We start from the raw sequence: 27,386 nt of genomic DNA on the forward strand, positions 1-27,386 counted from the left end.
TTTGAATCCAATCGAAGGGTGCAATCTAATTAGATTTTTCTCTGGAGGAATTTTCTCTAACGAAGAGGTGTCAGTGTAACTTGAGCTGTGAAATTTTTCTTGGGAAATGCTTCCTCTTATTTCTTGGGAAATGTACTTCTTATTTACCTAAATCCAGGATGACCCTGAATTTAATACACCTCTCCCCAATAATAGAGACTCTAGAAACAGAAAATGTATACATTTGTTATAATTTTCCATATCCAGAATTTAATTGTTGGAGGGTCATTGTATATTTGTTCCTTCAAACCTGCCCCCACCCCCAACACAACCATACAGCAGGCCAAGCAATGGGGGGGGGGGGTGCAGAGGGTGGTGAAATCAAGTGGCTTGCCTCCTGCTCCTTTCCACCTGTCCCTGCCACCACTCTCCCTCCCCATTGCCTAACCCCCCCATGGCCCTGGCTTCTGCTCCCCCTTCCCCATCACTTACCCTCTGGCTCCACGCCCACTCCAGCTCAAGGCAGAGAGCACATGGTTGCTCCACTCCCAGCCTGGCCACACAGAAGTTCTTGCAGGAATGTTAGCTGCAGCCATGCCCCAGAGCCAAAGACAGAATCAGAGATGCAGCCACTGCTGTTGTGTGGCTGGGCTGGAACAATCGTATGCTCTGAGCTCTAGGGTAGAGCAGGGCTAGAGCTAGAAAGTAAGTAGCAGCAGTGGTAGGAGTGAAAGGGGGGAGTCAGACACAGAGGCAGTGGCAAGGAAAAGCAGCATCTGTGGTTGCAACCATCAGTAAGAGATGCAACTCTGCTGCCCTCCGCTTGTACTCAGATCCAAGGAAGAGGCTTCTCAACCTGTGTTAAAATTGGGGAAAAGCCTTGGTCTTAGCTTCAAGTACATATGGTAATTTCATAGAGAGTGCAAATACAGTAAAAAAAACTGTATTTAAGATATTTCAGACAACAGTTATACAATCTTAATTTCTAGTATCCCTATACTTTGAGGCCCTGAGGTTTGTGACTTTAAATGCATTTCAAAATCTTTCAAACTAGCTGCCAACTGTCAGAGAGATCTATCTTAGGCAGGCCCTTAACACATATTACATTTAAAGCATAATTAAAATGTTAATTCCATCATAAACAGTAACAGTGCTACACATACAACAGATTTATGGTACCATAAAGTGACAAACCAGCCACAAAGATATTCCACAAAATGTGTGGAATGTCTTTGTAGCTTGTCTGTACAGTGCCATAAGCTGAATGTGTACTATGCCCACGCTGATGTTGAAAATGATTGTTTGCAGCCAGGTAAGATGCCCCGTTAGGGAACTGCCAAAGTTGGCAGCCTGCACACAGTATTTCTGATCCCCAATCTCAACAACTGTGCATCCTGTCATGCAAGTGTGACATGGCAGGAAGGGTGATTGCTGGGATCAGGGATTAGATCCCCTTACATCATTAACTGAATGTCTGGCAGGCCCCTTAAACGGAGCGTCATTCAAAGCTCTTTTGGTGTTCAACTCCATTAAACACAATTGTCTAAACATCTGTTTTCAATTTCACTGAAAGTGCATATTTATAATAAACACAACACACAAGAATGAGAAATTAACTATAACCAATGACACATTATACAAGAACGCTAAGCGTAAAACTAATCAAAAGTTCCCCAGAGGTTTGATATGAATCCCTCCTTTAGCTGCACAGACAAACTTTGTTAAAGGAAGTTTGAAACATTTCTTTCAAAATGCAACAAATGAATGACCTTTTAAAAATATTTGATATTTTAGAATGAAATGTGATAAGCCCTTTTTAAAAAGCATATTAACATTGCTATTAAACCCACTTTTCTTCCTGTGCATGGTCTTTTTGATGGATAGGGGGAAGGGAGAACAGAAATGCTTCACCAAGTCTTGAAAAGCAAGACCAAAGTGAAGCATCCAGGTACAGTAAAACCTCAGTTCATATTGAATTTACTGACTTACAAATCAGCATTAAGATTTAAAACATTAAGGTCTGCCCATACAATACCTGCTTATTTTCAACTAAGCATACCCTTCAGGCTCCAAAGGAAACAGTAAAAAACTTCTAGATATACCATAACTACAATTTTAAAATGTCAATTTTATGCACACAAATTAACTACACAAATTAATCAATCAAATTTTTACTGTTTATTGCATTTGTTTACATGTTTGGGTGTTTTGTTTTGTTTTTGTTTGGTGTAGCTCAACCTGAAGCCACTAGATTAAGCTACATTGTTTTTCAAGATTAAATCATTGCACAGTGATAACTTTGTACATTCATCTGGGTAAATCTTCTGTAGTTTTATCTTTTCCAGTTTATCCCAAATTTAATTGCGGAGATTACTGAAACAGGCAAATCCAAAGTTAACTATCCAAACTGACCAACTAGAAAGGATATTGTGCATAAGGTGATTAATTTTCAGAAATCTGTTTAGAGAGACCAGGCACAGAGTTCTTTTTGAACACACAATACTGAAAACAACCGACAATCTTTCAGGTTAGTTATTCTCAAAATCCAGTTATGCGTTCAACCTTGTAGCTTTAACATGTAACATACAGGTTTCATATTTCCTCAACACTTCAAAAAATGTACCTCAAACCACTAGTTATACAAGTATACTAGAATAAGACTACAGATGAGCCAAACAGTGCTACCGTAACCCATCCAACGGAACTAAAACTACTCAAGAAGCCAATCTCACAACAGTGAAAAAGCATGCACAATGGAATTAAAAGCAGATAGTGACAGGGCATTTAGGTCCTGCACAGAGACTCATCCTGAAGAGTGACAGTCAAGAGTACTAGCTACAATAGCCAACAGAACTAGTACTCAGTACATATATACTGGAGATTAGGGAGAAACTTCATTACCAAATGGTATTATTATACAAAGTTTAAGCAGAGAAATATTTGGGATGTTTTAAATTTGTCATTCAATCCTGAAGAAACTCAAAATTAAACTATGCATAATTCTGCAGGCTCAATTCTACATTAATCAGAAAATAAGCATGTTGCTTTTTAACCACCTGTGAATTTAACAAAAAGCCCTACTGTCCCATGTAAAACACTATAAGCTAATGCAATTTCAATTTATCATTTTCTACATAATGTCACTAACACAGGACTTATTAGCAAAGAAAAACCTCAACACTTACATCAATATGTGGTGCATAAATGGACACTTTAAAGGACAAATTATTTAGTCTGCATACCCACTCGTGACTAAGATGCATTCACGAGATGTAGAATATGTGCACTGTTTAAACATGGATGCTAAGTTTACAGGACTATTCCCTCAGTCCAGTTCTTTCTGAAGTTAAAACCTCAAAAATACATGTCTTCACGCAGATCGTGAAGAACTAGAATCAATGTTTGTTCCATCTAGGTGTTGCAATAGGTCCCTGGGAAGCCCTTTCAACAACAACATATTCATCGGGGTTGTCAAAAGCTTCGTAGTGGATTAACAAATCCTGAATAGCACATTCCTCAATCTGAAAAATAAAAAGGAGAAACCATGCATTTTGTAATCAGGTCTGCAAAATAGTAGTGCATTCTCAAAATTAAATTAGTTACAAATAAGATTTAACAGTCCCAAATTAACTACTGCCATCTATAAACTATATGAAAATTCTCAGCTTTATTAAAATACAGGAGCATTTTTAAAACAGCCTACCAAACAAAAATGTTTTAAGGTCTCCCTGCTTTGGGAGGCAGTTATGGGATTTGTATGGTCCTAAGAGATACTACAACTCCTGACTGACTAGATGCCCTCCTCCGGCAGACTGTAGAAGAGGACAAAAACACTCTAGAACCATGATGGGATGCAAAAAAGGACTGACATGGAATGGGACTCCTGAAGCTAAGGATGGCTACTGTCATGAAGACCAGTCCTACATTATGAAAATGCACAGCAAAACGATGCTTTAGTAGCTGATAAACACAGCATCTGAAAAGTTGATTCTTAAAAAGCAATTTGTGGAAGAGCTGGTGAAAAATAATAATATAATTACAGGTGAAAAACCAAAGCACCAGCCCTAGACACCACTTAGAGGGGACAAAAACAGCAGCAGCCTAAGGCACAGAACTGGTTGACATTAGGGCTGTGCAAAGTTTCAGTCGCTGATTCGATTCGGCAGAGATTCAGGCCAATTTGGCAGCGAATCTCCAAATACAAATTGAATCAGGAGACCCTTTAATCTCTCTAAATTGAATCAGAACCCTTGGAACCGATTCAGACATAGACACAACTTTATATATATATATATTTTTATTTTTTTTTTTTTTTTTTTTTTACCTACCTCAAGGTACCTGGTGGCTTGTAAATGCTGCAATGCTGGAGTAGATGGAGATCTCACGGGAGTGCGGGGACGGTCCCCAACACACTCAATGACGGACCCGGAAGTGGACCCGAAGCACTTCCGGGTCCACCATGGAGTGTGCGAGGACCCCCTTCCCCTCTATCCCCCGGCTTGGCAACTGGTGCCTTCTGGGTTTGGGGGGGGGGGCACCCAGGGTCCCCCTGCAGCTGATCGCCAAGCTGGGGGGGGGAAATCCCCTGCATGCTTGGCAGCAGACCTGGAAGTGGACCAGAAATGCTTCCAGTCCACTTTCAGGTCTGCCACTGAGCATGCAGGGGGTCCCACTGCATTCCTGTGAGACGCTCCATCCACCTCACCATCTCAGCATTCACGAGCCATGCCCGGTACCTTGAGATATGTAGAAAAAACATTTAAGGCTGTGTCTATGACTGAATCACTGATTCGCCGAATCAGCGTCCAATCTTCAAATTCGGATTTCGCCAAATTGAATTGGGACAGTGATCTGAATCAACGAATTGAATCACTGCCCCCCGAATCAGACAAATCTAAATCCAAATTGAATATGGCCTGTATCACACACCCCTAGTTGATATGCTTCGGATGGAAAACCTTTGTGTTACATTAACTCCCAATACAGCTTCTTCTACCTGAATCAAAGCCAAAGGTTTCTCTCTGCTTCTGGTAAGTGCAGCCTCTTGCTGAAGCTCCTCCTCTACAATTGATGCAAATGTGATAGGTGCCATTGCAGTAGAGTTATTCAAGGATGCTGCTAACCAGGGACTACAAAGATAAAAAGTTGCACTTTAAGGTATAATTATCAACATTCTGAAACAACATTATAGGACATATTTTGTGCTATTTTAACTAGTGCAAGAGATCAAACTTACTTTTGACTTTCCAGCTGAGGAGAATCAGAAATATTGTTTTCTTCTGCACACGTTCTGGTCTTGGTTGTGCACCTGGTGAAGAGTGGGAGCAGAGGGAAGGGAATGAAATTTACTCACAAAAGCATTCCTCTGGTACACAGTAATACTGTTAGAAATCCTCAGACTTAGTCCATTGAATATATTATAACAGAAGTAGGAATGAAATAGGCTGAAGGGGGAATCTCAGGTCAGGTTATATTTAAGTGCAATATATTGTCAGAAAAGGGAACTCTTGATCAGTACAATTGTAATCAAGTTATAGCACGGGTAATAAAAATTGGCATTTCCTAACTTTTAAGTTCTTGGTTTGGCAAATAAATCTCAATGTTGTCTTGTTAACATTAAAAGATTTCCAGCTGTGCTGCTCAGTGTAAATATAGGTTCTAAGTCTGTTCAAAAAAAAGTAAGGATGTGGCCTCCAGACTGAAAACTGTCTTGTGTTCTTATTAAACATCCACATAAATAATAACCACAGCATTAAATGAACTGCACAGTAATAGGATATTATTTTCCTAAGCACATGTGAATTAAGCCCCTGTCACACCCTACACTTAAGACGCAATTAACCCGCTAATCACATCTTAAATAGTGACCCAGTCACATGTTCAGGCAAGTAATGACATCACAAAATGCAAAACCAGTCACAAAATTATTACACAAGATATGTAAAAACTTTGTGGCTGGTTTCCATCACACCTTAAACTGCATAAGTGACAGGGTCCTTACAGGCCAAGAACAGTGAACTTTCAATAAACAGCTATATTAAAAAAAAAAAATTTCCCCTGCATAAGTGATCTGGATTCTGCTAAATTATATGTGAAGGCAGAAAATCAGAATTAAAAGAACAGAAGCAAGGCAAGAAAAAAAATCCTTCTGGATATCAGAAAGCTATTCAGTAAACATGTTAAGAGGAGGTTAATACAACTTCTTGGATTTAAGCCATAGGTGAATTTACAGTACATGTGGAGAAAGGGTAGGGGAAGTTCTGATTCTGTTATCTAGAATTTTATTACTAAAATATACCCATTTTTAAGACTGACTCTTAACTGATGTCAAAAGAAGCCACCATTTTACATATGTAAATCTAGATTGCACAAATACTTTAAGAAAGGGGTATCAAACTCACTTTGTGACATACGGCCTGGGGTGGCATCACTGCAGCAGGGAGCTGCTTGCTGTGGTGGAGGTAGCGCAAGCTGCAGCAAGCCAAATAGCCTCAGACTGAATGAGGGTGCTGTTGGCATGGCCTTTGCCACCGATGAACCTTGGAAACCAGGGCAACAGATTCTGCAGCAGGTTATGCCCACTAATAGTCACGCTCCCAAATTCCCTGACCCAACAGTAGCGCACACAATGAACCAGAAGGTCTGCCTGCATGTTGGTTGAATTCCATGTTTGATATCATAACCCTAAAGCTATCAAAACAATTCTAATGGGAAGATATCCATCCTAAATAATATAATCTCCCTCTACATTAGATATACATCTGGCAATATGCAGTACTGAGATATATACAAATAAATACAGCAAAAGCTTTGTTATCCAGCATCCATAGCCCTCTCCCGCTGTGTCCAGCGTGCTGCCGTCCCTCCCGCTGCATCAGCATGCCAGGGAACAGGGAGATGGCCCCCATGCAGGCTGCTATGCCCCAGACCATGGGGGCTTGGCGAAACTGGAAGTGGCACAGTGGGCACTTCCGCTTTTGCTTTTACCTTACAAGCTAGCATGCCGGTTAATAGAGCATGCCAGTTCGTAAGGTGCCAGATAATGCAGCTTTTACTGTGGTGAAATACCAACTTAACAAAGTGTTTGCAAAATAATCATAGAGTATTGTATCTGTCAATCATATATCATTCTGTGATAGAAAGACACTGTATTTTACCAAACTCCTAGAATATATTCTGCAATTAAATAGCCACAAACTGTATGAGAGTGAATCCTAGGAAAAAGTACCCAACAAGATCCACTGACTGCTGAATTCTGTGTGGAGTGATCACGGAGTTCTGGCTTCCTGGCCTTCCACCATACCTAGACATGCTGCATGAGGGGGACTGTGAATAAAGGATGGATAGACTGTGAGAAGCCATATTACATCCTACACAATGGCTGTATGCATCTGTTTCCCTCACACCACATTCTTCAGGATTCCTCCCTTCAGACATATATTCCAAGGACAAGAAGAACTAACTCATTGTTGAACAGGGAACAGAAAGTTTCAAGTGTGACTAAGAAGGAATCCATCAAAACATACTTCTAAAGAGAACAATGTTTTATGTTTGGCATAAAAACAGAACTTGGAGTTCCTAGTTTGACAAGTGTGCCGAAGGGACAGAAACATATGCAAGATAAACAAACTGCCTAGTAAACCCAAAAAAGCGTAAGTGGATCTTCTCCACTCTGAGACATCAAAGTTCACTCTTCCCAAGATCTCAACTGAGTCTTGTACTCACATCTTCCTCACCCATCACAAGATAATTATGGACCGCCAATGTAATGCAGCCAGGAAAAAGGCAAATGCAATCCTGAACTATACCACATGTATACCAGTAGGTATTTCCAGTGGAGGTAGGACATATTAATGCCATTATGCAAGAAGAGATGTCATCCAGAATACACAGAGAAACAATTTATAATAAGCTAACAGACAATGCTGACGTAAGAATGTGTGTAAAAAACTGGCCATAAAGAAATTTATGACTAGAAATTAGCAGGTATCTTACCATTAACGAAGTGAGGTTATGGAGCAGCCTTTCAAACAGAATAGCGGGACAGAACAATATGCAAGTTTCAACACAAAGCTTGACCACATTATGAAAGAAAGATTTAATAGATTTCATAGACATTAGCGCTGGAAGGGACCTCGGGAGGTCATCAAGTCCAGCCCCCTGCCCAAAGGGCAGGAAGTCAGCTGGGGTCATAGGATCCCAGCAAGATAAGCATCCAATTTACTCTTGAAGGTGTTCAATGTAGGCGCTTGAACCACCTCCGCTGGCAGACTGTTCCAGACCTTGGGGGCTCGGACAGTAAAGAAATTCTTCCTTATGTCCAGCCTGAAACGGTCTTGCAGGAGTTTGTGACCGTTCAACCTCGTCATCCCTTGGGGCGCTCTGGTGAACAGACGTTCACCCAGATCCTGGTGGTCACCCCTGATAAACTTATAGGTGGCCATCAGATCACCCCTGAGCCTACACTTTTCCAGGCTAAAGAGTCCCATGGCTCTCAGCCTGTCATCGTAAGATCTGTTTTCCTGACCTCTGATCACGCGCGTGGCTCTCCTCTGCACTCTCTCAAGCTTCTCCACATCCTTTTTGAATTGTGGAGCCCAAAACTGGACGCAGTACTCTGGCTGCGGCCTCACCAAGGCCAAGTACAAGGGGAGAATGACGTCCCGGGATTTGCTCGAGAAGCATCTATGGATGCACGCCAGCATTTTGGTCGCTTTACTAGCCGCAGCATCGCATTGCAGGCTCATGTTCATCTTGTGGTCAATGATGACCCCCAAGTCTTTTTCTTCTGTAGTGCTAACTTTTTTACTTTATTTTGACTGGCCAAAGAGCTCTCCCATATCTTCTCAATCCCGAGATTCAATTTTTAAGTTATCCCTATATAGATAGGCAATTCAAAACCTACTACTCCAAAAAACAAAAACTGTTATTACAAAATACAGTAGAGGATTACTTTTTGGATGAAGTTTGAGTCAGTATTCTACAGTTACTACTGTATGCACCTACTTAACTGAAAGAAAATGGCCTGATTTCAAGGAAAAGCTAGGAAGAAAACAGAGCAGAGATTCTGAAGGTGGAATGGAGGTCTCATTAAAAAAAGGGAAGTGCAGTAAAAACAGGAAGGTGCATTTGAAAAGGCTGTAAAGCTAGGTAAACTTGCACTGCACCACGGGCTGATGACAGACATGAAGGAAAAAAAAAAAAACATAACAAAAAATATGCTTTACTGGAAGAAGCAATGTGTTAGTTAGACCCAGCTCTGCAGCATCTGTATAAATCTGGCGCATCATCAGGGCTTGAATCAGCTATTAGATAAAAGCGTAAAAAAGCCCCGCTAAAGCACCTGATCTCTATAGGTGTTGGGCCAGCCAGGTCCAACTAATGCAATGCATCTTCTGGGCATGCACTGGCTTTGGTGCAGGGGTGCACAGACTTTAAGGTAAAGTGCTGGGTTTTTTTGGGGGGGGGGGTGGTAGGGTTGGGGGTTACATGTGGAAGCAGCCATACATATGTAGATGAATGACTAAAGCAGTAATACATGCATAGAAAACCTGGACTCTGAAGCTGCTAAAGTATTTTCCTTCATTTGGATACAAAACTATTTTCCAGTCCCTGCTGGCATTTATTAGACCACTTTTCAAAATATATACTATCAGTACTTATTTGTGCTTGAATTCTGTAATTTTTCCGTGTCCGTTTGCTTTAAAGATGTTCACTTGTGTGCATGTTTGGCCATATAAAACCAGAAAACCTCAAGCCTCCATGATGGCAGCACTCTTACACCAACCTCCTGCTCAAAAAACCTCAGAACATTACTATAAACATGCACAAAATCATTTTAAACTTAGCAACTATGACTGTCTAGATAGAAGTTATTTCTAGAGCAAGGCTACGTTACCACAACTAGCAGTTCTAAAGGCAGAGCACACTCTAGCAATCAATTAAAACATAAAATAGAGGATAATGATACAGGGGTCATTATTAATACTGTAAGAGGTTGATCCTACTCTTTCTGTGGCCCATAAATGTAAAACATTGGTACTTCAGAAAATTCAGGTGTTAAGTAAGCTTTTTAGATCCAGGTTACTGTAATATCTAGTCTAAAAATTTAAGTGTAGATAATGGATTAATGGATCAGTGTGTTAAATTTGTTTCTCAATAGGTATCAAAATAATGAAGGTAAGAGAAAAATGGTAGAGGGTTTTAAGGAAATTTCAATTTGCTTAAAGTCACAGACCAACCCTGTGTTCTGAATACAGGTTTGTAAAAATCTGCTGGCTTTTAATTCTCTACATCAGGAGTGAGCAATCTTTTCAGGCTCTGAGCCAGAACAACCCACACAAGGTCAAAGTTGGGTAGGAGGATGGGCGCTAGGACACTGCTGGCTACCACTGCTGTTCATCCCTATACTTCCGTTGCCAAATGTTTCAAAGCCCCAGATTCAATGGCTTTGAGAATCAGATCCAGCCCAAAGGCTGTAGCTTGCTGAACCTTGCTCCACATAGTTGCTTAATTTATTCGGCAGAAATAGCAGCAGCACAACTTCCTGATATTGCAGAACCTGGCATGACAATCTACTCTCCCTGTTCATTTAATATGTCCTCCCTGGTCATTCAATATGTCCTCTACCCAAACAAAATAAAACTCCCCTCATGCCCCAAAAGCCTTCTGTTGCACACATCTATATGGATACTAGTTGTGATTCTGCTGCTGCAACTACCTGTCCACTGTAAATGGATGAGACTATGAAACTCATAGGCAATTGGGACTGTGAGGGCTTATTCAAAATCAACCTACATAACCTTGATACAGAGGGCTGAGATGTGCATTGGAGCACTTCACTCCAATGCACTCCCAAGGCTAGGAGTAGCAGTACACTGACTGGGGTACCCAGTCTCAAAAGCGCACCACAGCCTTTGACTTGGATCCACTCCTGAGGCTGGGAGTGCCAGTCAACAGACTGGCATTCCAAGCTTATGCACTGGGTACTCAGCTTGCTTCTTGCTGCAGGGGGAATCTGTGCAATAAGGTGTAACTGGAATCTGATCCCTGATCCTACAATCCTAACTCCTGTCCTGCAGGATCAGATATTGCTGCTTTAATTGAACACCTGCCAGGAGCTTGCAAACTAAATAGACTAAGGTGGTAAACTGAAACAAAATCCCCCTTCCCCATCCACCCCCATGTCTTCATTACACATTAAAATCATCAGGCAGGTTTTAGCTTTAACAGTTTTACTTTGGAAGGGGGTTTTGTTGGTTTTTTTAAAAAGAATATTCAAAATGAAAAACTAGAAATATTTAATCCAATTGAAGATTTAGAGAGGAGAGGAAGGTGAGCATGTTACCAAGTAAAACCATTTTTGGTTGCATTCTTTGTCACTGTGCCTAAAAGATTCTCTATATTTGAACTAATATCAAGTGAGGCACCAATGTTTAAGCTAAACCTTTTTGTCAGTTTAAAATGTTAAAAGACAGTGTTTAAATTTAATTTTCAGGGAAAATTCAGATGCATAAAATGAATACACCAAATACACCAAATGCAAATCCCCCATGACAGCAAGTCAAGCATTTCATAGCGTAAATTAGATGCATAAATGTATGTCTTACTGAAAAGTGAGTGGCTTTTATTAAAAATTATTAAATACTAAGACTTTTGCATCTTATCAATGTGATGCTTCAAAACGGTTACAATGTCACAATACAGACAATTCTAGAATTATTAAATTGACTCACAGCCCACTAAAGACAGTCATCTCAAGCTACTTTCACTCTCACCATTGTTTGCAATATTTAATGTTATGTAGTTACTGAAAATACCTACATTTGTAGTATTTCCAAAGTGCAACAGCTAACCTTCATGATGAGTATTTCTCTGTTCAGACTGAGTTTCCTTAAGTCACTTACAGGGATTTTTCATATAAAAACTTAAGGCCAGAAGGAGATTTGCCATTGTCTTTGGTGGGTTATTTAACTTTTGTAGAATACTCATGCCCTAAGGAAACTGAACACAGAAAAATAAAGAATCTGTATTCCATTAAAAGGTAAAGGTGTCATTCACAAACTTATGGTAGGGATTTAAGCCAGTAACTACAGATACTGTACTTTAGAGGCAGGTAACAAAAAAGTTTGTTTCTTTCTAGTTGCAAACATCATCCCCTAGCCACTACCATGCTACTTCTAGCAAGTGGTCAAAAAACTAGGATCAAAAGATGAGTCAACAAGCCAATCTTAAAATGGGTATAAATTACTACTCTAGATATGAGAATTAATACTATTCCCACCTTTTCCATATGTAATACAATTCATTTGACACTTGAATCCAAGGAGTTGTATTAATAGACTGCTTGTTATCAGGTATTAAGTATCTGGAGCCCTCCAGTTTCTCTTACATATATTTTACACACAAATACCACCTGCTTATTGATACATTTCATTATTAATTGAAAACCAAGTTACCAATATGGTTAAAAAGCTACAAATGTAACACCCTCTTCTTTTTTAAATCAACATATAATTAACCAATTTTTAAAAGCGATCGGTGTTAACATCTTGATAGGGTACATAATAAGCTAAAACAAACAAATACTGTATTTAGTCACATACAACCTGCACCTTCTCCCCCCACCTCCCTCTTAATCAGCCCTCCAAAATTGGGGTATGCATCTTAAGTAGGGAAGCTGATTTTTCATTGTGGACACTCAAGCACGGAGGGATTTGAACAAGTACTCTGCTAAAATGCTGCCAAGATGGCTGCTACTTTTCTGGGGCCCCAGCAAAACAGCAGTGGAATTCTGTGTTAACCCTGTCACAGCTACTAAGGCTGAGCACCCAGTTTGCTGTGCCGGAAACAGCAGTTGAGCTCACCACAGGGCAAGGGAGCTGTTGCATGAGGTCTGTAGCACCTGCATGAGGCTTGTGGTGTGGAAACAACACTTTATTATTAACAGCAGTGGTCTCCAACCTTTTTAAGTAAGAGGTCACCTTTGGCATTTAAAAGCAACCCAAGATCTACCATGTGCTGCCGCCACCCCCCACCCCCTCACCCCACCCAGCAGGTAAGTGTGTGGGGAGGGAAGGGGAGAGGGGTTCAGATGAGGCAAAGGGAGAAAAAATATTTGGGAGAGTGCCTCCACAGCAGCTAAGTCCCACCTGGCTGGGGCCCCACTCAACTTACCCCTGCTCCTGCCTCTGCAGCACTGTCCCTCACCACTGAGGCCTCGATCTAGCCCCCACTCCTTCCCTCCCCCATGTACTGACCTGCTGAGCTGGGGCACATGCGTGCACACACACAGGCACTCAGCCCCCACCCCAGCCTTGAATCAACTCCAAGAGACTCCAAGATCTACCGCAAGATGCTCAAAGTTCTCTCTGAGCTGCTGGTGACCACTGGTTTACAGGAACTTACATACTTCAAGGGAAGCAGTGCTGTAACAGTTTTGTTACTGCCCTTGCAAAGGTCTAGGTTATAGCCTTGTTGCTGTCCTGCTACACAAAAAGTTCTTTCTGGCTCAGCCAGACTGTCCAGGACTTGCAGCATCCTGGGAGACACATTTCCAGGAGAAAACACGACACGTGATTTACTCCGTCACATAATCCGCCATGACTCTGCAAGTATCTTTTCTGCTCCACTCTACTGTCCAAAAACAAGGTGAGCATGTTACCTGGGGACTTTTGGAATGCAAGAAATATGGTACTTTGCTATATATTAAAGATTAGAAGTATATTATTTTCTTACCTTAATGGCTTTTGAGCTTGTGGATCCTCAGTTCCTTGAAAACAAACTTTGACTCCAGTGCCTGGAGAATGACCTGCACTGACAGATTTCTCTTCTTCTATTACAAGATCTCGGAATGACTTTGGCAAAGTAGAAGGTAATGAAGATGACCTTTAAAAAATGCAACATTTTATATTTACATTTTCAAAGACTGCATTTGTGGCACAAATATGGACACATCTGAATGCCAACATGCAGAAAAAAAATTTAAAAATTAGAAAATGTTATTTTTGGATGTCATATTTCTCAGGCCTCTTGCCATGTAATGATAAGTGAACTAAATGTATATACAGTGATCAGGTAATTTTTAATCACTGAAGCCTAGGATTAAATACTAAACTTTTATTATGCTGTATAACTATGATACTACTTAATAGTCATTAACAGCAAGATTATAAATGTCAAGGATCAATAAATGCTGGCAGCATTAACTTTATGTAGACTACAAAATAGTCCCGTAAAAGATGCATTTAATTGCATTTTATAAATCTTCAAAAGCAAATGCAGGTCAAGTTTAGTTTTTAAGTTTCAGCAATGTCTTTCCTGTATTGCACACTGAATTAAGTATTTGCCCTAAAATAAATGTTTTGTTGAGAAACAAACAGATAATATAGGATATGTATATTTAGCTATATAAGATAATAGTTCTACTACCTCCTTTTTATTATACAGGTAATAAAGCAAACGTAGTACAAGAGGTACAAAGAAGAACAACCAAAATGATCAGGGGCAGGGAGCAGTTGCCATATCAAGAGAAACTACAAAAGGGTTGGACTCTTCATGTAGTCCACAACCTTCGTGACTATACAAACCTCTATCATAGGCTCCCTCAGCCTTCTCCTTTTCAAACCGCACTTGGTAAACTGCTGCTCACCAAGTCACAGAATACTGGAACTAGGGGGCACAGACTGAAATTAGTAGATGACAAGTTTCAAACTAACAAGAGCAAGTATGTCTTTATACAACACATAGTTAACTTATAAAATTCATTGCCACAGGAGGTGACGGAGGCAGAAAGACCCAGGTTCAGAAAGAGACTGGATAAATTAATGGATGATAGATCTATTAATGACTATTTACCACAATGTCTGGAGATCTTTCCTTTGGCATCTCCAAGCCAATAAATAGCATAAGTTGGGGAGGACACTGAATAGGGGAAAGATTGCTCTAGACCTAACCAGTTTAGTGCTCTCCCTGCATAGTTATGTTATGTAGAATGGTAGTGTTATATAGAGTTAAGATTATGGTTTGTATAAAATGGCATGGATAAGGAAGATCCTGCCTTAGAGGCAGGGGGCTGGACTAGATGGCTTCTGGAGGTCCCTTCCAGCCCTACTCCTCTATGATTCTTCCACCATTGTTGGATAAGACAAGATACTGAGCTAGATGGACCATTGCTCTGACCCAGTATGGCATTTCTTACTCTCTTAGTATGCAAAAGTAATAGGCAAGGAAAATTAATTTCTACCTCAATAAGCCTCACCTAAACTGGAGAATGACTTATTTTAGCCAAAAGCTATTTTATTTATACAAGAAAGGGGAAAGTTGCCATGATTTTACTGAGCACTATTACTGGCACTTAAAAAGGACTCTAACATACATACTTAAATATACCAACAATAGTTCCCTTCATATAAGTGGGATAGACTTAAAATAGTGAAAATTAAGTGTTTGTTAAAAAGGCAAGAATTTCTAAAGTTAGTAGTATGTATTTAAGAAATTATCACAAAAAACCTAAGTGATAAGTGAACTGGAAATCCCTCATGACTGAAATAATAAAACTTATACAAATTGCAAGTATTGTATATGATACAGAATCATATTCTATGATTCTATGATTTCTTTCTATGATCAGGTGACTCATCACCTGTATGAGAGAAAAGCAGTTGGCATCATATACCTTGATTTCCAGAAAGCTTTTGACCTGGTATCCCATGAGGTACTGATCAGAAAACTGGAAGATATCGGTCTCAACTGCAGGACTGTCAAGTGGGTGTGAAACTGGTTGCAGGGTAGGACAGAGTCCAAATGAATGGATTGGCGCTATCCTGGCAAGATGTGGGCAGCAGCATACCCCAGGGGTTGTTGGTACTTGGCCCAGTGCTGTTCAATATCTTCATCAATGACCCGGATGAGGTGGTGAAAAGCCCGCTGGCCAAGTTCGCGGACGACACCAAGATACGGAGTTGTGCGGCCACACCTACAGATAGGCTGCAGATACAAGCAGACCTCAGCAAGCTGGCACGTTGGGAAGAATGGGACCAGATGAGGTTCATCATGGAGAAATGCAAAGTGCTGCATCTGGGAAGGAAGAACCCCCAGCATATCTACAGGCTGGGCATTGCTAACCTGACCAGCACTACAAATGAAAGGGATCTGGGGGTAACAATAGACCCCAGCATGAATATGAGCCGGCAATCTGACACAGTAGCCACTAGGGCCAATAAAACTCTGGTGTGCATCAATCGGTGCATCTCCAGTAAATGCAAAGAAGTGATTCTCCCACTTTACTCAACGCTGGTGTGGCTGCAGCTGAAGTATTGCATCCAGTTCTGGGCACTGCACTTCAACAAGGATGGGCTAAAGCTCAAGAGGGTCCAGAGAAGGGCCACCCACATGATCAGGGACTTGCATGGCAAGCCATATGAAGAGAGGCTGAGGGATCTCAGACTCTTCAACCTAAAGAAAAGAAGGCTGAGAGGGGACCTGATTACAGCTTACCATTAAATCAGAGGTGTACATCAGGAGCTTGATAAAACAACTGTTCACCAGGGCGCCCTGGCAGAAAACTAGAAACAAACTCCTGGAAGTTAATTTCACAAACTCCTGGAAAATAGTTTCAGGCTGAACATTAAGAAAAACTTCACAACTAGGGTGTCCTGACTATGGAACAAACTCCCCCCAGAGGTGGTGCAATCATCTACCCTAGAGGTTTTCAAAAGAAGACTGGACAGTCACCTGGCTGGGGTCACCTGACCCCAGATGTCTTTCCTGCTCATGCAGGGGGCTGGGCCTGATGGATCCTTCGGGGTCCCTTCTAGCCCCATGATTCTATGTATAGATATTTTATAATCAGCCACCAGAAACTGAAGACTTTAATAATACATCAGACAGATGAAGCAGTATTTATCTGAGAATCACTGTCAAAGTCAGATTTACTTCAGGAATGCCCTTTTGGTCATACCATGAGCACCCAAATGTTATATCTGAAAGTTCAAGATACTGGGCCAGATCCTCTGGTATACACGGTTGCCTCTGCTTGGTGCAAGTAGTGAAAAGGAAAGAAAAAAAATATGGGACTTTGACTTGATTACACTGCAGTTCCAGCTTAAGAGAGTTATGACTGAATCAAACATTGGCTATCCTCTAACAGCGGAGTGTTTTTGTTTTTCTTTTGTTGAGGGAGGCAGAGGGAAGAAGAAGAGGAAGACATCTGTTACTAGCTGACATGTTTTAGCAACCTCATCTGAGACTAGGGAATTACACAGCCTATCTCCAAGGAAGCTATTCTGTCAGTTTTATCCAGTTGCAACATAGCATACCACAAAATATGGACAACTATTTACATTATAAACAAGTTAAGTATATATCCAACATAAAATTAAGACTTAAATATCTTTCCTGCCATGGAGAATCGTATGTTGTGTTCAACATTTAAAATTATTTTTTTAATTCACTTTCACTTCCAGCAAATTTATAATACTAATTGTAAAGACAGTCTGGTCCAATTAAAAACACTGCATTTTATTTTCAGTGGAGGAAACTTTTTGTAGCTATAGACAAACAAGGATTAAATTCCTTTATAAAAGAGCTCTTTTTGGATGGGTCATAGATGGCATTTGACAAACTGAGAACTTACTATACTGTAAATATTTATTGTCAAGTGTATGTATGGGCAGCAAAATAATTTAATAAGGTCATATGTAAAGTGTTTAAACCTTCATTCCAGAAGGACTTTAGCTCAGCAATTCTCAACAAGGGCAACCCAGGGTGCCTTGAAATTCTTTCAAGAGTACCACCAACACAATGTTAGCACTGCTAGATGTGCCAATCTGATTCACAAGATAAACCCAATGACACGTCCAGCTGAGCCCTCATGTGCCTCTTGCAGCGTCTCAAACCCCTTTGAGACGCTGCAAGAGGCATGTGCAGAAACAAACAAACAAAAAAACCTTCCCTGCACTGGAAATTTGCAGCAGGGGAGCAAAATTAGACTCAGAGCAAAATGGGTCAGAGCAAAGTCCCAGACATGCCCTGAGGCAACTAGAGGCTCAGTCCTCTACAGAGATGCTCTGGCAGCCTGCCAGAGCAGCTCTGTGGTTGGTTCTTTCCTGGGTCCTGAAGCAAGCTGCCTGCCCGCATGAGGCAGAAAGCAGTGCAAGCTGCAGGGTCTAGGACCCAGCTTCTGCCAGGTAAGTAGGGGGTTAGGGAGCTGGAGGAGGCGACCTTCTTTCTCCCCGCTGCCCATTCATTCCCCTAGCTCCCCACTATCTCCCCACCCCAATTAGTTCTCCCTGCTCCTGTTTCATTCCCCCGACCCCCGTTAGTTCTCCCTGTTCCCCCTTTGTTCCCCTAGTTCCCCGCTGGCTCTCCCAGCACCCCCCTCCCCCCCACTCTCCAGCAGTATCAGAGAACAAGCTGGAGGCTGGAGACAGCAGGAGGCTGGAGACAAGCCCCTGGAGATAAGCTGGAGACTTCCCCTGCTCTCTCTAGCCTGCTGCTTGTTCTCTACTACTGCCAGTGAGTGTGGGGAGGCTGGGAGAGCAAGCAGAGAGCTGGGGGAACCAACGGGGGTGGGGGGAATGAGCTTCCTCCAGAGGCTGGAGAAGAGCAGAGGAATAAGCAGGAGGCTGGAGACCAGTGGGGTGGCCAGGGAGAGCGCTGTAGCCCCTATGGGGGGCCAGGGACCCTGCAGACAGAATAGTCTATGTGGTGTAGAGGGCAGGGGACCACTGGCAACATGTAGGGGGTGCACGCAGGTACACGTGAAGCCAATGTGTGGTGCTGCACCCCCTCAGAAAAGGTGCCGCTGACACTATCGGCAGTGCCTGTGGCCAGTCACTGCTTGCCACCACCCCCCACCCTGCTGCCACCAGCATCTACGGGCAGTCAGCAATCACTGCTGGCCACTGCTGTCACTGCCGGTGGTGAATCGGGGTGGTCATCAACCCCTGGTCAGTGCTTGCCTTCCCTCTCCCTGCTGCCAACAGTATCAGCAGCGTCTACAGGAGCTCTTTGCTTACTAATACCACCACGCACCCAGCGCCGCCGTGCCCAGCCAGCTGCTGGGGGCACGCAGTGTTCACACAGGGGACCCACCCCTCCTAAACAGCCCCCATACCCACAGTCCCCCTACACCTACCCACACAGTGACTCATCCCCCCACACCCACATTCCCCCACCCTCCTTCCTACTCCCTCCTGCAAACCGCACATCTCCCCATCACACACCTACCATGTAATAAGGAAACCAAAAGCAAATATTAAAAACATATAGATATTTAGGATTAATTTTATTATGATGCTAGAAACACTGGTAGGCGTCCCAATTTCTTTAACATTGTAAATATAGCAATAAAACATTACCCATCTGATCAATACCCCTTTTGCTCTCTCTGTTGTTCTGTGTAAGAATGTGGATTTTGTGGTATTTTAAAAAGTGAATTTGGGATGCTGCTCCAGCAGTCTAGCTGACACAAGGGGCTAGTGCCCCAGATACCAACTAGCTGGGCCCCAGAAGCTCCTGAGGGCAAGTAACCCTGAGCTGCTAGTTAGGGCAGGTTTTTATGCTGCTGGGGCCAGGACATGGCAGATTTTTATAATGCTGGGGACAGCACAAGTGCTGGCACCTGGGCTCTAGCTTCCCCTGGCTGCAGATCCGGGAGGAGCCAGGCAGGGTTACTTTGCCCCAAGTGGCACAATTTGCTCTACAACAAAGTGCATGTCTGAGCACATGTGCCGAGGCAAAAAGTGCCAACTTAAATTTGCATCACTTCTATTTGAGCTGCTGCAAGTGCACATGTTTGCATGTGTGGATGCACCTAATGATTTCAAATAGGAATTCACAGGGTTAAAAACAGTTCTGCCTGTTGTAGTCTTTCTGAGATATCTGCAACAAAAGACTTGCTCTACTACTTTACATAGCAAAAAGGGAAAACTAAGAGCTGGCATTTTCCAAGGGGTGCCTTGAGTCTAAAAATGTTGAGAACCACTGCTCTAACTACTTGAACCAAAAATAAAGAATCACCAATAAAGTTTAAACCATACTTAATTTCTTTTGAGACATATACTTTCAAAATGATCCATATGTGAACTTTATTTCTCTTCTACCACCTTCAAAGGACTTAATCTAAGCTTCAATCCCACAAACTTTGAAAGTGGAGATTTCTTTTGGCAAAAAAATAAGTATGGTGTAAGGTATACTGCATGTTTTAGTTAACCAAGAAAAAGAATGCCAGACAGTCCCCCGCCCATCTGGCAAATCTCTTTGCCAGTAAAACTGCTGAATTTCCATGACAAGTATTTCATTTCACTGGAACACAAAAGTCCTAACTCTCAATGTACTACATGCATGGAAAGCACAGTTTGCTGCCAGATGAACTCTAAAAGTCCATTTTGGATTCACAGATCAGAAGTTTGCTGTAATACCACATGGATAAGTGATGCACCCAAGGTTTACTGCTGTATTCTTTCATATAACTGAACTAGACAACGTAGGATTGCATCTGTGAATATAATAAAACAAACTAGTACAAACCTTGCCTGAGGCAGTTTAAAAACTTTGGTAAATAAAATATAAATTTCTCTTTTCAGCAGCTAGATATTATTTGAAACAGCTACAGATTTCTCACTGACTTGGTGGTTTAAATCTTGGGCTATCGCCATTTTCCATCTTCGCAGCCAGAGAAATATTGTAGAGGAACATTTATAGGCATTTGTTGCCACAAGAAAATTAAATCAGAACTCTAACCTTCAGTAGAACATGCACTGGCCTTTTCACTTAAGATTGGAATTATGCAGGATGACCATAAAAATATTTTCAAAACATTGTTAATCAGAGCTTAGAATTTATTCCAGCATCCTTAAATACTGTTTTATGGATTCTTAAGTTTAATATTAAAGTTCTATAAACCAGAAACTAGAAACTGTAACAGTACAACTTCCATGGAAGCACCATTTACACACCAGGGTTCAAAATGAGTTCCAGCTTAACCTTGAATAGTAACTTATATTTTTTTCCTTATACATGAAAAATACAGTTTATCCTGTCAAAAATTATAGCACTTATTCAATGTACATAAAGAATTTTCAGTAAAAATAAGTTAGTTTTTTTTTGTTGGGACAACACATTTTTTTTTAATTAAAAATTAAGAAATACAGTATATTTTTCAGAGGAGTGTCAACTAAATAGATTCTTCATATTCACTGAAATATTTTGTACACAACCTATATTTGAAAAATAATTTAATAAAAGGTTAATAATTACCAGGGATCCTGGTTTTCTCTGATAAAAAAGATCTCCAATTTCCAAGTTAAAAAAGTAACCCCAAAATCCACATTTTTCTGTGATTAAAATGAACTACCACTATATATACACATCTGTGTATTAGAAGCATTTCATTTTAAACATGGAAAAATGTGAATTTGGGGTTACCCTTTTAACCCCAAAATTGGGAATTATTTTTTAGTAGAGAAAACCAGGATTCCTGAATTACTGTAGTAACTGCTGTAGTTTACAAAGTCAAGTCAACAGCTGTAAGAACAGTCATCTTTGGGACACGTTTCATAGTTCTTAGGGGCTAGTCAGAACCCTTTCCGTGGCTATATTATATACAATGATTCTACTGGTTATAAAAAACAAAAAAAAACAAAAAAACAGTAATATGAGGGATACTATCAAGAGTTTTCACTGGTAGATTCTTTGACCCAATTGTTATGGTTCCACAACCACAAAGCTAGCTTTGAGAATCAGTGCCTGAAAAGGTACTTCAGAGCACTTAAAGACAACACTTCCATGGCATTTTAGCATTTGCAACCCTAGATTAGATTAAAATGATGATTTTTTTGAGGACCACAAACATTGGAGTGCTTTAGCCATAATCATATGGTTAACACAGAGTCAAAAGGGAATAGATGACAGCGCTGTCATGTCGTAACTATGGACTTGCCTATACCTTAAAAGAAACCCAAAAATGTTAATTTTAACAGTTGATTACCTGTTTGTAATGCTCAGTTTTGGGATAATTACAACATCCTGTTGTGATTTCTTCTTTAAATTACTGATATGTAATCTGAACCTTAGCTCCATTTAACATAGATTTTGTCCTAGAATATCCCTGCAAGTACTAATAAGACCTTTAACCCAAAAAGATAATAGTATATTACTAACGAAATATGTGAAACTCTGAATATGCTGACCCTTTTTATATCACTCAAGTTTGGGCTGCCATGAGACAAAAATCACTTGTGGACAGCAGAAGCCATAGAGAAGCAACAGCAACATACAAGATATCTTCTACTCAATACTGCAAAAGAAGTCTCAAGAAAAGGCTGCTGAACCCAGGGAGCAGAAATCACCCCAGAATGACTTCTAGCTCATGCATCCATTTTTTTCTTCAAACCATGGTCAAAATAGCTGTATCTGCACAGACTCTTAACAAAGCCTCAAAGAAAAATATGAGAGAGATCAGTGAACCTCCTGTACCTATGACCTAAACCAGCAAGGATAACTAACAAATGATGGGTGGTCCAAGGAGAAAAGCCCAAAGGAATGCTGGGGGAAAAGGAGGAAAAAGAGAAAAAAAACCAGGGGAGATGAAATAAGGAAAGCCTGTATTTTTAAAATGCAACTGTCAAACTGATATAAACACAGATTTAAATTCTTAAATTTGTATTCAAGATAGACTACCCTGATTTTTAAAAATGAGAAAAAACTGTCCAAAGTTGAGAATGTGTATAGGAATTTAAAATGGTGCCATTTCAATTTAACAATGTTCTATTGTCTATTAATCTGAGAAACAAACAACTAAGCTCTGGAAAGAGCCTGCTGCGTCTGCCAAACACGTCGAAAAAAGTTCACCCAGAGCAAAAGCTTCTTGGTGTTTCACCCACCATCAACTACAGCCAATATTGCGAGCTAATTTGTTTTGAGCTTTTGGTTTTCATCGTAATTCAATCATCATTTTAATTCTGAACAGGTCAGAAAACAATGTTTGAATTACACACAACTATATCAAACTGTGCACACACAAAATGAACTAGTGCTACTGTTCTGTAGCATTATAATTACAATATCATAATATAAACATCTCAAAAACAGTTCATAGTAATCTCATCATAAGTAGTCCCAGCATTGCCCTCCTCCCCACCTTTTTTTTTGTATTAGATCATGTCCTGTCGTATCCAAAATCCTTGCCACCTATTCTGTCAAGTTCTTCTTCTCTTCCCAATTCTATTTTAACCTCCAATGGACTCCAGTCTAGTTCCTACCTCTCCACTAAACCATGTTTCCTTCACACACTCACCACTCACTGCCCCCCTCCCCCCAGCCTTTATAGACTTTTTTGTGGCCAAATTTTTGAATTGATTTTCCATCCCCATCCTCTTTAATCAGCTACTGACCTTCAGTACTTTCACCTGTACTTAAATTATGTGCCATACACACAGATGGACCCAGTCCAATGGGATTACTGCAACATAGAGTACTGAAGGACAACCACCATTCATAGTTTCCTGTGTAAGTGACAGGAACACAAAATCCTGGACAAAAACCTTGTTCCTTTACAAGAGCACTGAACTGAGCATTCATCATTTAAAACATAAAAATAATACCACATAACTGAAATGATCCACAACAAGTATTTGAAACTATATAACATACCATGCATTCCCAGCTTTTGTAGCTTTTGTAGGCGTCAATGGTGCAGCTGCAATTGGAGTCCTCTCCAAGTTGTTTGTTACTGAACTAGTATCCTTTGCAGCCATGGCAATCATTTTTCTTTGCTTCTGAGACAGCCTGATTCCATGAGAAGCCAGTTTACTATAAATCAATGACAGCAAAGAGAAAAGGCTTAACTGATTTATTGTTTTAAAATGCCGATTAAAGTTTCAGGCTAGTAACATATTTAATTAATGCTTTTGCTATAGAATCATCTGAAAAACAGTACCTTTGAAGATGCCTCTCCTCTGGCCCTGTGGGGTCTCAAAAGCATAAAATTAAGGAGCGCCTCAGTTGCATCTCATATTCTTTTATAGTTGAGGATGTCTGGAATCTAAAGCTCATAATTCCAAAGTTGAGAGCATGGGTAGCAAGTGTGAATGCGCACAAGCAACGCAAAGAGACATTCATAGGCAAGCTCTTTCTTCCAAGTGGCCTCTGTATATTCCCACTTGTACAACAGAAATCAGTACGTCCCTGCAGAGCTGGGAAGTTCCAGCTAAACACTGTTAAAAGGAACATCAACATTCCCTAACCAAATCAGAGGAGTGAGGTTGGGTAAAGAACATCTAGATCCATACAAAACATTCTCCAAGAATCCATAAAGCATCAAGTGCTTAGCACTTCGGTTTAGTACAGCTGGATATCTACAAGTGACTGCACACTTGGTGAATGGCTACATATGAGAAAGCAGTGCAGGTAAAAATTAGTGGCCTGAAGGATAGTCAGAGATGGACTGCGGACTCAGTTATAACAAGGAAAAACAAAGGACCGTATCTTTCCACAGGAACACTGGCTTATAGATAAATCAACCTTCTGGTTTGCATCTCACCAGCCACTTGGTCAAAACTGCAGACACAAACAATTGCCTTGTTTACAGGGCATGATATAGATGTGTACATGCAAGTCTGCAAAAGTGTAGAGAAGAACAAATACCATTGTACATAGTCTTCAATCTGACAAAGGCCTATGATACAGTCAACAGCCAGGGCCTTTTTACTGTTCCAAAGAAACTGAGTCATCCCTTCAAACTGCTGAACGTCATTTGCTCATTACAAGGTATGAAGGCAACTATAGTATACAAAAACAGAATCAAATGCCTTTGACATCAACAACAGGGTGAAGCAAGGATGGGCCTTAGCCCCAATGCTTTTTAACATCTACTTTTCATTCCTGCTTCTTCATGCATTCAGGGATAGCAATGATGGCATTTATCTTCATAACAGACTAGATGGAGGCTTGTTCAACATTACAAGGTCTAGAGAAAAAAACCAAGGTAAAAACTGGTTGTGAGAGACTTCCTGTTTGCGAGTGATATGGCTTTGGCTGCCCACAGTGCATCTTTCCTGCCAAATCTCTTGGACAGATTTTCTGAATCATGCAAGAGCTTCAGCTCAAAAAGACCAAAGGATGAATAAACCAATACCTGACATCACTCTGGAGGATCTCTCTCTTTGCATCGCTGACAGTTTTTGCTACTTAGGTATTATGATCAGCAGGAATCTTGACCTGCAGACTGAACTAACAGAATCAGAGAAGTAGCTAAGAATTTTGGGCTATTACAGAAATATGCATGGAATAACAGCAAACTATCAGCTAAAGTGATTATGAGAATCTACAAGACTTATGTGCTGTTACCCCTGCTTTATCGTTCAGAAATGTAGACTACATATGCTAGGCACATCAACAGACTGAACAGCTTCCACATTACATTAGATGTCTGCATAAGATCCTGAAAATAAAGTGGAAAGACAGCACACCAAACAGAGAGAGATACTGGAGTGCACAGGACTGACACAGTTAGAAAGCACTATCAAGAAGAGGAGGTTGTGATGGATTAGTCATGCCAGGAGAATGGGAGAAGACCCATACCCCCAAGAATATTTTGTACAGTGAGACTTGAGAGTGCTCTAGAAAGCAAAGCTGCCCTTCATGGTGGTACCACAATGTGTTAAAAAATAATAAAGTTGTTCAACATCAACATAGAAAGCTAGAAGGAGCATGCAGAATCCTATCCCATCGGGAGGGAACATCTGGCACTGGGTGCAGCTTAACATGATGCAGCTTTGATCCAGAAGATGGAAGCAAAGCAAAAAAGAAGAAAGCAGCTTGTAATTTTTTACTTCAAAATCAGACAACATGAGTTTGTGAAACTTATAACAAGCTGTGTCGCTCTTGAATTGGCCTTGTCAGCCACAAGTGGATTCATCAGACACCTGATTACACCTATGTGTATACCATGATCCAGAGGATTGACAGTTGCCTATATACATGCAAGTCTGACATGTCCTAGGAATTTTACAAAATCACACTCTTATTTCACAGCAAAAGAGATTTAGGTACCACATGGAACAGACTCATGACAGCTCAACTTTCCATAGGCCTCTGCCACAGTTGGGCCTTGTTTGGGAGATTTCAGTTCTTGCTCAAGAGAAAAATGCAAGTTCTCTTAATCTGAATTATTACAACAATGCAGTTTCCATGTGTAGTCTTAGCTGTACATGAAACAATTCATAGATTAAAGATGTTATAAAAAAAGTTAGGGCAACTACCCTAAGTATGAAGGGTGGAAGCTGAAGAGGAACTATAGACTCCAGAATACCTACCCCTATGTCAGCAGTATAGAAGTAGGGCTTTCAACCTGAGACAACTTAGGGTCAGAAAGATTCTTTTACCTCAACCTGGAAGCCAAGAATTAGTAGTTTTAAAAGAAGTGTTTGTGATGTGAACATTAGGTGCAACATTAGTTAAGGCTGCTAACAACTCCTAAACACCCTCACTGGCCTAGATAGATTTCTCTCTCCAATGCAACTAGAGAGAACATAGAACTGCTGATTTCTGTCCAAGAAAGGAGCATTGTCCAAATCTGAGGCAAATCAAAACAACAGGTGTCTTCGCAGAATTATAAGACCGAGCTTAAACAGACTTTCCAGACAGAAGTGAGAGAATGTCAGATGGAGACCTAAATAGGAAATCTTTGTTGAATGTATGTAAGTGCTGTTCATTCCCTCCAGGAAGAACACACACTAACTGCAGAGGCTTCCTCAGCCTGACAAAGAAAGGGTTTTTAAACCCAAAAGCTTGCTAAGAAAAATTTTTCCAACTATTTAAGTTGGTCTAATAAAAGATATCAGATTCACCCAAAGAACCTCATCTTCCTATGTCCTTAGACCAACACAAATACAACCTACACCCCTGTTCAAATAAAAGGTATTCAATGACATTTTTCCTCCAGTAAATAAGTCTACTCAAGAGTTTTAGTAGTGAATAACACTCTGCTGAAGCTGGGCATTGTGCAAATTGAGGGAATCATTGAGATAAGCCATAGTTCTCATCTGATGATGACATGCAGAGCTTCTTTACATCATTCCTGTAAATAAGTGTTGCTTCCATACCACAAGCCTCATCAAGAGAGTGGATGCACACACCTGCTCACTTGCTGCTTCAGGCCTGAGCTACAGTGCTCAGCCAATAACTACTTGTGGCTGTGAGTGGTTTAACGTAGGACTCTGCCCCTTCTGCCTGTTGGAGCCAGAGAGAAGTAGCAGCCAGCTTGGCAGACATCAGAGCACTGGATCTGCATGCTTTTATTCTTCCCTGCTTGAATTCCAGTGAAGAAAAAAAAATCATCTTCCCAACTTAAGGCATGTACTCCAGTTCTGAAGAGCTGATTTTGGGGGCCAAAGCTGTGTGTG

The 27,386-nt window shown here is 40.8% G+C and overlaps 1 protein-coding gene across 1 annotated transcript in view; it reads right to left on the reverse strand.

The window, feature by feature from the left end:
• Nucleotides 1-2,134: 2,134 nt before the first annotated feature.
• IBTK (inhibitor of Bruton tyrosine kinase) overlaps nucleotides 2,135-27,386 on the reverse strand; it is a 96,279-nt gene continuing 71,027 nt past the window's right edge. The window contains exons 25-29 of the mRNA XM_090035519.1: nucleotides 23,635-23,793; nucleotides 13,717-13,866; nucleotides 5,216-5,287; nucleotides 4,976-5,108; nucleotides 2,135-3,500 (exon numbers count right to left, since the gene is read on the reverse strand). Of these exons, the coding sequence (XP_089891645.1) occupies nucleotides 3,375-3,500; nucleotides 4,976-5,108; nucleotides 5,216-5,287; nucleotides 13,717-13,866; nucleotides 23,635-23,793 (640 nt within the window). The 3' untranslated portion in view covers nucleotides 2,135-3,374. The remainder of the gene's footprint in view (nucleotides 3,501-4,975; nucleotides 5,109-5,215; nucleotides 5,288-13,716; nucleotides 13,867-23,634; nucleotides 23,794-27,386) is intronic.

Source organism: Crocodylus siamensis, chromosome 1 (assembly GCF_052110815.1).
Source record: "Crocodylus siamensis isolate JL-2025a chromosome 1, ASM5211081v1, whole genome shotgun sequence".
NCBI lineage: Eukaryota > Metazoa > Chordata > Crocodylia > Crocodylidae > Crocodylus > Crocodylus siamensis.